This window comes from Panthera tigris, chromosome A1, assembly GCF_018350195.1.
Source record: "Panthera tigris isolate Pti1 chromosome A1, P.tigris_Pti1_mat1.1, whole genome shotgun sequence".
Lineage (NCBI taxonomy): Eukaryota > Metazoa > Chordata > Mammalia > Carnivora > Felidae > Panthera > Panthera tigris.
Window position 1 is genome coordinate 194,817,021 of NC_056660.1, and position 12,811 is coordinate 194,829,831.

Genomic DNA, 12,811 nt, shown 5'->3' on the forward strand with positions numbered 1-12,811 from the left:
AGGGGCACACAGCCTGCAGGGGTAGACAGAGCTGGGACTCGGGAGGGGTCAGCACAGGTGACGCCCCCTGGTGCCGCACCTGAGGGGGGCTCCTGCTCCAGGTCCCGTGCTTGCACTCCAGCACCCCTTTCAGTGTTACACGCTGTGTGCCTCACCTGCATCACCCATGCCCTGTATTGGGACCCTTTCTTCCTGACTCCACGGCTGTGCTACCTCCGGTGTGTTGGGCCCCCTCTCTTTCCTTGCCTTGCTGCTGGCTCCCGGGGCTTGGGTCTTGGTTGATCCTTAGGCCCGCCCTACGACATCACCTGGTTTCTCTCTAGTCCAGCCTCCTCCCTGTGCACACAAGGACCCGGCGTGCAGAGAGTGGGCAGGCTTGCCTATGGCCGTGAAAGTGGGCAGCAGAGTAGATGCTAGCACCTTCTGACTTTCTGTCCTGTGCCTTCCTTCCTAGAGACCCCTTCCCTTCGGCCCTCTGTTGCCCCTTCCCACTGGCATCCCTGGCAGCCCCTGCCTCCGCCTGGGGATGTGGCCGTTGGCTACCTGGGACCTCCTGACTCCAGGTACCAGAGATCCACTCAGGCTTTTCCCTTGGGGGCAGGGAGAACTTCACTTCCCGCAGTGTGCAGCCAGTGCCCAGCAGCCTTAGCTTGAGCTTATTAAAGTTCCCCAGGGGCCTCAGTTTCCTCATCTGGCAAATAGACATCAGCCCTGTCATCTTCCCACGGCTGTTGTGACAATCAGATGGAAAAACAAAGCGTGGGGCACTGCTAGGTGTTCTGCACACGTTACAGGTTATGCAAGCTCGTGTCATTTGGAGGGCCTGGGAGCCCCCTCCTGGAACCAGCCCACGGCTCATCACAAGACAGTCTCAGATGGGCCAGAACACTTGGGTGCAGGAGCTGGAATGCAAGTTCAATTCCAAGTCCAACCTCTTTCAGTTCTTTTCTTCTCAGATGGAGGCTGTGATTTGAGCCCACACTTCTGCCTCCCCCCTCCTCCCCACCACACCCACTTGCCTCTTCTTCTGTCACCTCGTCACACCATGTCCTCCTCTTTGGGGCTGCTTCAGGTTCAACGGCATCTTTTCCATCCTCACACTCTGTGGTTGCTGCCTGGCCTCCCATCTATCTGGGCCCCTTTTTGCCCCAGATGGGACCTTCTGGTACCCCCAGCGGGTACTCCCAGGCTATTGGGGCCGGCTGTGGGAGCCCAGGGCACCCCTCAGCTGAGCTCTTGCTTAGGACAGAGGTCTGAGCGGTTGCCACTTCGTTCCCGGCTGTTTCTGTGTTCAGAAGGTGGGGGTCGGTGTCGCACTGCTGGTGTGGCACTTGCTCTTCTGTAGCTGCTGGCACCAGGCCCGGATGGACGTGGATTCTACCAGGTCCTGTAAGAACATGGGGCGGGGTCTCTGCTTTGCAGTGGGATCTTAGCTCGGGAGGAGAAACGGAGGGCGAGGGCAGCGGGCAGACTCGAGATCGAGAGCAAGGACCTTCTGGTTCCAGCTCCATCTTGCTGAGTGACCTTGGTCTTCACGTTCTGGGCCCTGACTCGCTGTCCTCATACTGTGAGGGAGAGTCAGGTGAGCCGATGTCCAGGAAGCTTCAGCGCTGGCCTCGGTGCTGCCCCTCGCAGGGGCTGGGGCCCATCCCCCCTTGCCCCTCCACACACACTGTGCCGTCTGTGACCAGGGAAGACTAGGTGGCTGCCTATGGGAGACAGGAGAGGGGTGCAGCCCCTCCCTCAGAGGACCCCTGGGTCATGCCAGTCGCCTTGGAGATTCCCTTCCAGCTCCGTCATCCTGGGAATGATTCCCCTCTTCAGGAAAGGTTACAGAAACCACAGTGACAGGAAGAGAGTTCCCATCTACCCGGCAGTCACCCTGGAACTGCCGCTGACCATCTGGGCGTGAGGTCAGCAGGATGTGGAAATTCCCCATTTCTCTTATTGCGTTTCTTCCCTCCAGAAGTCCAGGCCCTCCCCTGGGTGGCTCCCCTCACCTCCAGAGAGGGTTTTCTCACATCGGGCTGTTGTGTGTGGGCTCCGTTGGCCTCCTGCCTCGCAGCCTGTTCGCTCGCCCTGCCCCCGGGCGCTGCCTGCGAGGCTGGAGTCGGGAGAATAGCCTGCTTGCCCCTTCCTTGGCTTCCCTGAACCCCCTTCTGTGTCGGCTCCCCAACACTGAGTGTCATGCAGTTTGGAGGACACGGAGATGAGGTTTCAGTTCCTGTATCCCATATCCTGCTCTGTCACTTGGCCTGACATCCGGGCATCCCTAAAGGAGCATGGTTGTGCCGGCCCTGGTCTCAGAAGTATGTGGCCATCTCGGGGTGCCTGGGTGGTTCAGTCAGTTAAGCATCCGACTTCAGCTCAGGTCATGATCTCACAGCTCGTGAGTTCAAGCCCTGTGTCGGGCTCTGTGCTGACAGCTCGGAGCCTGGAGCCTGCTTCAGATGCTGTGTCTCCCTCCCTGTCTGCCCCTAACCCACTCGCATTTTGTCTCTGTCTCTCTCAAAAATAAATAAACATTAAAAAAAAAAAAAAAGAAGCATGTGGCCATCGTAGTGCCGCTGGTCGGTGGCGGGTCACAGCCAGGCTCTTGGGATGTTTTCAGTTGGCTTCTCAGGAGGCAGAGGCAGGTCACAGGCTCTCTCTGCTCTGATTAGACACTTACTGAGGCTCTATTGTGGACCACTCTGAAGATACGCTGGTAGACAAGGTGGACTTGACCCCTGCTCTCATAGAGCTCCTGGTCTACTGGGCAAGCCGGATGCCATACCCAAGTCATCATGGAATGTCAGCCGCGAGTTCCGTTTAGGGTGAGTGTAGAGTGGTGAGCAGGACCCAGGACACATGGGGCCACTTATCACCAAAAGTGGCTACAAGCCTCTTCCAAGCCTTCAGTCCTCCCATATGTGAACTCTATTCAGCTCTCAATCATGGCCCACCTTCCAGGTGCCAGACCTAGGCTGGTGACAGCCTCCGGAAAGTTCTCAGTCAAATGCACAAATGCTTACACCAGTCACATACGTTGCATACAGGGTGGTAAGTATTTGGCCGGAGAGGCACGTGAGGAGAGTGGGGAGTGCAGAGGAAGGACTCCCCCACCATATCTACCAACATTTTTGAGCACCTTGCTAAACACCAGTCACTGTGCTAAGTGCCTTCCCCATGCCGTCTCGTAGTTCGGGGAACACGTCGGTGCTTTAATGCTCTGCTGTATAACCTTGACCTTTCACGTTGAAAACAAGTCCCCCCTAAACTCAGTGATGACTTTTGTGTCGGGTGTGTGGGCAGCCGTCCTTTGCATCTGTGGGGCCCAGCAGGGCGTGGGTGCCTCTCGAAGTACATGTTCATCTTCTGTTTGTCAGTCTTTGGGGGAGGGGTCCCACTCACCAGAACTCTCTTTTTCTTTCCGGCCCATGCCATTCTGTGGTGATATGGACCCTCTGGTCAAAATGCTTATTACTTCTTGTGCTGCAAGGCAGGGGAAACAGCCCAGAGGGTACCTGACAGCTCGGCAGGTGTTACCCCACAGACTGGAACTCGCTGTCTGGCCCTTGGGGCTGAGTCTTCAATGGGAGTTTGTATGCCAGTGTAGCAGGGGGTTAATTTAACTCGCTTTCCTAGGCAAGGCTGGGTTTGCATCTTGGCTCTCATGTGCTGGCCACGTAATCCTGGCTTCGGTACTTAACCTCACAGAGCCTCCCTTATGCAATGAGGATAATTTAGCTGGTATCTTAGGGTTGGTGCACAGCTTACCTGAGATAGTGTACCCGAAGCGGTGAACGCAGTGCCTGGCGAGTAGATGATTAATGAATGGGGCTGTCATTATTAGCACTTGCTCACCCTTTTCTTTCAGTGAGCCCTGTGTGGGTGCTCAAAGGGCCTTTGAGGATTCCTGCCCTGGGGGTGATGATCTTGGGAAGGAGGTTTTGGGGCCCCAAGTCCTTCTGAGGTCTCCAGTGGAGCCTGCCCTTCGGAACTGTTTCTGGGTGGCAAGCCCTTTGCAGGGCTGGAAGCTGGATCCCCTTCTCAGCCTCGGGGCCTTTGCCCTTAACTATTCTCTCTGCCTAGAATATTCTTCCCTCAGGTAACCTGCATGGCTAGTTCCCTCACCTCCTTCGGGTCTTTGCTCAAATGCCTCCTTCTCTGTGAGGCCTTTCCTGACAACTCCACTTAAAAGTAAGTTCCCTGCCTCATATTTCCCTGCTTAATTGTTGTCCATAGATGTTTTAATCACCCCTAATACCATGTTTATCCACCTATCATCGAGCTGTCTGTCTTGACCACTAGAATGTGAGCTCCCTGAGGGATTTGTTTGTCTGTTTTATTTGCTGATAATTTCCCAGTGCCCAGACTGGTACCCAGCACGGAGTAGATGCTCAATTAATAATTGCTGAATGAATGAATGAATGAATGAATGACTGGAAGGAAGAAAGAAGTTTCTCTGCTAAGTTCCAGAACTAGGCTTCTCCGATCACTTTGCAGGGCAGTTTCCAATGAATAAAGCAGATGAACTTACTTGAACAGATTGATGCAAAACCCTTGCTGCACAAGTAGAGAGTCGTTTGGTGGAAAATTTATCTGTTCACTAGAACTGCAAGGGACAGACCATACATGATATGAGACTGAAGGAAAAGGGTGACAGTGTCAGTTGAGTGTATTAAATATTAGTCAGGGTTTCTCCTTCTTCTTTCTTTTAGAAAAGATAATGTACATATGAGTGAAACTTTGGATTGGATTGACTTGCTTATCCCTGAGGGCCCATTTGTTTTACCGTAAAGATCACTGATTTAGTGGAAGACTCTCATTTCCCCTCAGAGAGGGGAGGGGACTACCCACAATCCCACAGTGAGTTAATGGCTAGACCATTTGTTCAGTCATTAAGTGTTCACTGGACATTCACTTTATAGCTCTACCGAGCTGGGCGCTGGGGCTGCCATAATGCAAGGTCCCTGTCCTTCTGGACCCTACCAACAGGACGTGAGCTCAGGCTTTTTGACTCCCAAGTCCCTTGCTCTTTCTTGTACTCAATGGTGGATTACTGTTCCAAATGAACCAGCTGCACAGTGAGGCTGCCCAAAGAAACTGATGCCACTCTTGGGTGTCTCTTAATAGAGACACAGCGTCCAGATCAAAGGAGGTGACTGTCTTGCTCTGCTGTGCTGTGACCAGACCAGCTTCAAGTGCTGTGTTCTTTTCTGGGTTATGGGACTGCCTTCTGGGGGCATTGATTGACTAGGATGCCTCAGTGGCCTGGCCTGCCCCCTGATATACTGCTGTTGTCCTTACAGCCAAGTGGGCACCACGGCAGGGGTGGAGCCACCCTCATGGAAGGGAGAGGACCATACCGGATCTACGACCCTGGGGGCGGCGTGCCTCCAGGAGAGGCTTCCGCAGCTTTTGAGCGCCTAGTGGAGGAGAATTCCCGACTGAAGGAAAAAATGCAAGGGATAAAGATGTTAGGTAAAACAGACCCTGCGCTCTCCCTGCAAGCCTCCTCCCTGCAGCCTGCAATGCCAGCTGGCATATGCCCCCACCCAAGTCATCCCTCTGTCCCTCCTGGCCCAGCATTGGCTCCTGTCCCACAGCTGTGTCTTTGTGCACTTCTGTAGCATGATGGCAGCATTCCCAGCCCTGATTCCCCAGCACCCCAGCACCCCAGCTCCTTCTGATGACAGGACTCAGAATACCTGAGGGACCTAGAAGGAGGCATGGAGGTGGGGGAGGAGCTAGAAGGCCCAGTTTGGGGACATGGAAACAGAATGGCCTCGTCTTCCAGAAGCACCAGATATAGGAGAGCTGGCATCACTGGGGCAACGAGGGCATGGCCCCCAAGTGTTGGAGCAGGGAGCTGAGCTTGGCTTGAAGCAAAGCGGGAATAGGTCCCTTGATTTCTCCTTTCCTGGCTTTTGCCCAAGCTGTCCCCATTGCCTGGAGCAAGTCCGCTTACCTCCACGTGACTGAACCAGTCATGCGAAGGATTCATTGATACCCTGTCCAGAGGAGTCTCTTTCCTCTACGCCCCTAAAACTCTTTGCTTTGCTGCCATCTTCTCTGGCCTGAGGCTTTGGGGGTGAGCTCATGTGCCTGATTTTCTAAATGCTGAATCCTTGCTTGGCAAATCTCTGCTTGGAATGGCAGCTTAGGGAAGGGGGAGTGGAGTTTCCCATTCTCCACTTGTAGGAGAAGGAAAACCGAGGCCGAGAGGGGTGGTGGTATTATCAAGGGCCTCCTCCCTTCAGGCAGCCCCTGACCAGGGTGGTTGTAGGCTGTGGGTAGCCGCAGGTACCATGACGGGCAGTCTGAGAGCCCCTGGCCAGGAATGGCCGGAGTGGGGCAGGAGGACGGACGGTGCCAGGAGGTCAAGAGTTTGTTCTAGATTCCCCTCTACTCCGTTCTCCCTGATTGTGAGGCCCCTTCTTTACCCGGCCCATTTATGCCTAGGGGCTGGAATGAGGTGTGTCACATTCAGCCCACAAGGCAACAGTGGGAATGCAGCCCAGGACCCGCAGCATCAGAAGCCACGCAAAAGCAGGCTTAGGGGCATGGGGACGGGAGAACCGGTGCACTGAGCTGAGTAACTCCTTTGCTCCTCCTATGCCCATCATCTCCCCAGGGGAGCTTTTGGAAGAGTCCCAGATGGAAGCATCCAGGCTGCGGCAGAAGGCCGAGGAGCTGGTCAAGGACAGCGAGCTGCTGCCACCGCCATCTCCCTCTTTGGCCTCCTTTGACCACTTGGCTGAGCTCACAGGTACTGGGGGGCCGGGGTTGTTTTCGGGCGTTCAACAGACTCCGAAGCCTTTAGACCCTTAACAGTGGTCTCCCTCCTCATTCAGAAACCCACATCTCCTCCATTTATCCTTGGGCCCCAGACCATCCTCCTAGTCATGTTTTGTCTACAGCATCCCTGAGAAGGTCAGACTTGGAAGGGACTTGAAAATAATTCTGTGTAAAAATGGCTGGTGACTCAGCACTCCTGAGGCCCTGGCAGACATTAGCGATGGATCACAACAACACACTGCACCCGAGATGTGGCCTCAGGATCTCTATCAGCGTATTTAGTCAGCAGATATTTAACGAGCAGCTCCCGCGTGCCAGGCCTAGCGTTCCAGACAGCTACTTCGGGTCACTCAGACTTGGCACGTGAACCAAAAGCTCTCTGGTCTGGCCCCACTTTTTCCATTTACCGCTGGGGCCCACGGAAGAATCTGGATTTCCTGTTAGCTTGCTGCAGTGTACCTCAAATGTAAGGCACACACACTGCCTGTTAAAGGAACACGTCACCTGTGAGGGAGGGTTGCGGTCCTGTGTGTGGTCACCACGCATCCCTCAGCATGTCTCTGAGTACGGGGCAAGGTCCGGGGCAAGGGAAGAAAAGGCCCCCACACATGGGGCTCAAGTGCCTTGTGCTGCCGCCTACCTACAGTCTTGGCCTAGGCCAGTATGCGAGCCTTCCATCGGCTGTGGTTACATTTGCTGAATGGACAAATGGAGGAGAGTGATGATCCCAGAGTCCACTGTGCTGCCGTCAGAGGGCATTTCCAGCCTCTTGTCTGTTCAGCAGCGATTTCTGAGTCCCAGCTTGGTGCCAGGCCCACGCCCTGAGTGAGAGGTGCAGCTGCTGATTGCGTGACTGTGGGCCATCTGGTGACCTTTCCAGGCCTCAGTTTCCTTCCTTCAAATTGGAGATACAGAGCTGTCATGAGAATTGGCTGAGATGACAAATATAAAAGTACTTTGTTAATTGTAAAGTGTCTCCCTTGGTATCATTGAGGCAGGTCCCGGGTAGCGAGGAGCAGTGGCCACCTTGGGATTTTCCCAGCAAGTCCAAAGAAGATAGTCTCTCTGCCCAGGTTCTGTCCCCATCATTCCAGTCATTTTCCCAGGCTGCCTGGCCCTGGCAGGACCACCTCTCATTTTCCCAGACTTGGGTAGAACTCTTCTGGCTGGGGCTGTCCGCGAGGGCATGGTATCTGGGCTTTCCCCTTTTTCCTGCTGCTTATCCATGTGTTCTCAATTCTCCAGGAAAGGAGGCAGATGTCCCAGCAGCCCCTGCTGACCCTGCACACCCCAGCAACAAGGCAGAGCCGGTCCAAAAACCTCCATCCAGTGTAAGTTACATTTGGAGTCATGGCTGAAAGTTGCCTGGACCTCAGGTGCTCATTGGCAGATACAAGAACTTGACGAGAGAGGATTAAAGTCAAGGAACTTGGGTTCTGACTTGCTAGGTGACATTGGGCAAGTTGATCTCTGTCTCTCTGGGGGCTTGATTTCCCCATTTTCAAACGAAGGCCATGGTGAAAACTTATCAGGAAGACTCTCGTATGCACAGGGCATTCCTCTCATTTACTGAGTTGTATAATGCCAAGCGTGTGTCGGCCGGGTACAGTGCTGGGAAAACAGACAGATGTGACATGGAACTCAGATTCTCACAGGGGCCTCAGAAGGTGTCTTCTCCATATTTGCCTTGAGAAGTTTTTCTTGGTATCCTAGGCCTGGAAGGGAGCCACATGGTCATATTGTTCAGTGTCTTCATCCCACGGATGGGGTCCAGAGAGAGAAGAGTGTTTCTGAGGAAATGGAGGTGAAAGGGAGACTTTCTAGAGCAGAGCTGAGATCCAGAGCAGGGTTCTTAGAGACCGCGAGGCTCAGCTGAAGCTGAGTAGAGATCCTTCTACGTATCTGCCTGTTCCTGAGATGAGGCAAGTCTGGAACAGGCTTTGGAGACCAGGTTTGGTAGCAATCCCAGAGTCAGTTCCTGGTTGAGAGGAACTATCAGCCTATCCACTGGTTGCACAACCAGTACATTCTACTCAGCATGGCCGAGAGGTGTGAGAAGTCCCGAAGTCCTTGGCCACCCAAGGATTCAGGCAAATCCTGTAAAAGTGTCTCCAAATTTGTTGATGCATCCTTGGGACTTACTGCAGATCAGACCACTCCTCTGGGATCTCTGGGACTGGGTTGGCAAGGCTGGCACAGGACCGCCTTGGTGGTGGCCATGCTAAATGCTATCTGTGTTCTCTGGGCGACCAACTAGAGACACCTGGGCCTGGGAGATCGCTCTGATGCCACAGGAAGAGTGTTGGACTTGCAGTCCTTGGGTTCAGTCCCTGCTTTTGCATTAACTAACCGTATGCTCTCCCGTTTCCTCATCTGTCCAAAGGGGATATAACCCTCTGAGCCCTCTGTGGGTTGCTTTGAGAAATAATGGAGTCTGTGAGAACATTTTAAAAGTGCACGGCCTTCGATAGAGACTGCGATTGTAAAGTGCTAGCCGTTCAAGGTCACTAGTCCAACATCCCTGTTTTACAGATGAGGAAACTCGCCTCAGGGGAAAGTGACCTCAGATCACACAGTGGGGTGTGGGCAGACCTGTTGAGAATCATTCTCTGTGGTCTCACATGAAGTCACGTGGTTCCGCCCTGTGAGCTCAGCCTCTGCATGGAGGGGCTGCCCAGCTGAATTGCTGCTCTCAGTCTCGAGGCCCCAGCGGAGGGGTGAGGTGTCTTTCTCTCGGGCAGTCCCTAACTCCCTTTCTGCACAGGGCACCTCGTCTGAATTTGAAGTGGTCCCCGCCGAGGAGCAGAATTCTCCACCGGCGAGTGGTGGCCAAGCCAGAAACACAATGGTGAGTGGATGGCAGGTCCCCAGCACGTCCCATGTCTCTCTGTTTCAGTCACCCAGCCCTGGCTGAGAGGCACAGGATCCACTGAGATCCCTTGGGCACCCTGGAGTTACCTGGGGATACACGAGGGGCCAGGGCAAGGGGTGCTTCTCGCTCACATATGCAAATTCCTGGCTGGTGACTTCCCCGACTTGGGCCATACAGACACCGACCATTGAGAAAGCCTGGGCATGTTGCCAGCCCTGCTGGTCTCTGCCTTGTCGGGGGGTGCCTCTACACACTATGACTCAGCTTTGGGGCCTGTGGGCTCCTAGCCTGGCTGGAGTAGAAGGGGTCGGAGAAGCCCAGAGCAGCTTAAGGCAGGTGATTTACCCTTTTGTGCAGGCCCTCTGTTCCTCCCAGGCTTCCCCTCAGGGCATACATGTACACACACACACACACACACACACACACACACACACACACTCCTCTAACTCTGGGGTGTCTACCCAGCATACTCTTTCTATACCTTACCCTGCCTGCTGCTTTTATTCCACCTATGTCCTCCTCTGCTCTCTCTTAAAATGGCAGACTTCTTGGAGAACCATGGCAAAAGGTCTGGAATATTCTCCAAAAGTCTTAAAGCCCTGTCCTTTCCTCCTTCGCCCTCCCTCTCCACTTTGAGATTTGTTTTTGGTGGTGGTAATAAGACAGTAAGTGGCCTAACTCTTCACCTTGATGTCCTGTTTCCTCAACTCACCAAGGCCTAGGGGACAGATGTTGCTCTTTAGTTCATGTTGTGTCTGTCAGTCCCCAGTGCAAGGTCCCCATCAAGTGGTCATTCAGCTTACGCTAGCATGCCTTCAGTGACAAGTGGCTCCTCACCGTATCTGGCAGGTCTGAGTAGTAGAAAGGCTCTGTATATTGTCTCCTGGGAACTTTTGCCCCCTGTCTTGCCCTATGCCTGAAGGCTCTGAGATGCTGGCTCAGGAGGTGAGACCCCGCTGCTCAGAGAGTAGTTCAGTCTGTGACCTTGGACCAGTACTTTCATCTTGTTAATAAGTTCCTCCTTAGTCCCACCATGTGCCTATTCCATGCCAAGCCAAGCCAAGCCAGCCTGGGAGCTTACAGACTGGTTGGAGAAACCGGAGGGATGAAGCCATTCATGAGCCTTAAATAGAGCGGCATTCACCGCCTCAAATCCTTTGTGGGAAGAGGCAGTGGGGGGAATGAATGCAGAATTGAAGAAGCAACATTATCTCCTGTTAGAATAAGGTGCTAACAATATTACGTAGGCATTCACTGAGCACCACGCTGTGGCTGTAGGGCATTTCTAGCGCTGCGCAATGCAGAGACAAAGGAGTTCAGTGTGGCAGAGCACTGGATCGAGAGCCAGGAAGCCAAAGTTCAGTCCTGGCTCTGCCACTGACTTGCTGGGCAACTTTGGGCGAGTTCCTTCTCCCCATCCCATGATTTCCCAGCCTGAGCCCTGAGAGGTTCCCCTGTAGCTCTGATGTCCATGACTTCCATGAACGTTTAGGGGAGGCTGCTAGAGGAGCGGAAATGTGGACAGGGCCAGGAAGGATGAGCAGGGAGGACACTGTGGGACCGAAGCCTGGTACACGGAGGCTCAGGCAGGGGAAGGTGGGGACTCAGATACCTGGCAGGGGAGCTGGGCTCAATGCAGTGAGCTGTAAGGTGCCTATAAGGATCCTTGGGCACAGTATTGGTGTAGCTGAGGCACTATCTGTGGTAAGAAAGTTCTAGACAGAGGAGAGGTGGCTTAAGAGAGAGAAAGAGACTGATTAGTTATTGAGATTCGACTGTCGTGCCCACAGTGTGCTTCATTTCTTACACACTCTACTAGATTGGGGTTCTTTGCACTATCTAGAGCAATGGTTCTTAACCTGTTTTGACTCTTGGGTCCTCTAAGAAGTTGATGAATGCTTGGACCATTCCCCAGAAGACACACATAGACAAAGAAGTGGGACAGTTTTGGTCCCTGCATGGCTTCCTGGTCAGGAGTCCCCAAGCTGAAGAAGCAGTGACATGGAGCGACACCACTTTCCTGGGCTTGTAGCTTTCATAAGTCAGTTCACCTTCATAAGAACCCTATGAGATAGAAGGGAAGGAGGGAGTGTGTGTGCACTTAGGAGGTGAGAATTCTGAGACCTGGTGGACAAGTCGTTTACCCACAGGTGCTCAGCGAGGCCCGGAGTGTGGGAGGAAGGTGACTGTGCTGCTGGTAAGCCCGCCTGTGGCCTGGGAGCCCCAGGTCCTGCCCCATGAGTCAGCCCCAGACAGGGAACCTGTGTAACTAGAGAATTTCCCTGGGCTAGCTGGGATCAGAGGGGAAACTGAGTCACGAGGCACGGGGAAGCAGAGGGAGAATGGTCGGCGGTGCCTACTCAGCCCCTGGTGAAGAGTGGTCAGTGTCCCTTCCCTCCTGCCAGGAGTTGGGCCCCCTGCCCCACGAGGACACCAACCTGATGCTGCACCTGCAGCGCCTGGAGACCACCCTGAGCGTGTGTGCCGAGGAGCCGGACCACAGCCAGCTCTTCACCCACCTGGGTCGCATGGCCCTCGAGTTCAACCGGCTGGCGTCCAAGGTGCACAAGAACGAGCAGCGCACCTCCATCCTCCAGGTGAGGCCAGCAGGTGGGAGGGCTGCCGGGGACGGCAGGTGTGCCTCCCCCCTCCCCCCCCTCCTCCAGCTCTTCTCAGGGATCCAGGGGTACCACGGGCATGTCTAAGGGCAATGTTGGGGACTGACTCTGGGCTTATTGTTCAGGGTAGTGAGCAAAGTGAGGAAGTTGTGGGAAGGCAGGAGGAAGAGGAAGGAAATTGGAAAATGTGGGTGGGCAATGCAAATTTCATGGTTGGGGATACCCTCGGGGCGTGGATGTGGGCAGGTCAGCAGCAGCCCTGCCTCTGGTCTTCACATGTGGGGTGGGGGGAAGGAACAGAGGCCAGCCTGTATATGTTATTGTCCCTGCCCCCTGTGGTGGTAACATCATTACCCCCACTTCACGGATGGGGGTGCAGCCCTGGAGAGGTGATTATTTTGCCTAAGGTCACCCAGTTAGTGGGCGATACGGTTGATTCAAACCTCAATCTGTTCTTTTCTAAATCCCATGCTCTTAACCATCATCCAAACCTGCCTCCCCACCAGGGAGTCTTTCTTTCCCAACCTTCCCTGTGCCT

The 12,811-nt window shown here is 54.2% G+C and overlaps 1 protein-coding gene across 6 annotated transcripts in view; it reads left to right on the forward strand.

Moving 5' to 3' along the window:
- TNIP1 (TNFAIP3 interacting protein 1) overlaps nucleotides 1-12,811 on the forward strand; it is a 52,828-nt gene that overhangs the window by 16,546 nt on the left and 23,471 nt on the right. For 3 of the 6 annotated variants that reach the window (XM_015542577.2, XM_007093410.3, XM_007093412.3), the window contains exons 2-6: nucleotides 5,295-5,466; nucleotides 6,620-6,754; nucleotides 8,029-8,114; nucleotides 9,548-9,631; nucleotides 12,061-12,252. In XM_015542577.2, the coding sequence (XP_015398063.1) occupies nucleotides 5,331-5,466; nucleotides 6,620-6,754; nucleotides 8,029-8,114; nucleotides 9,548-9,631; nucleotides 12,061-12,252 (633 nt within the window). In that variant the 5' untranslated portion in view covers nucleotides 5,295-5,330. The remainder of the gene's footprint in view (nucleotides 1-5,294; nucleotides 5,467-6,619; nucleotides 6,755-8,028; nucleotides 8,115-9,547; nucleotides 9,632-12,060; nucleotides 12,253-12,811) is intronic. The other 3 variants (XM_042994050.1, XM_007093413.3, XM_042994040.1) reach the window with 2 other exon arrangements.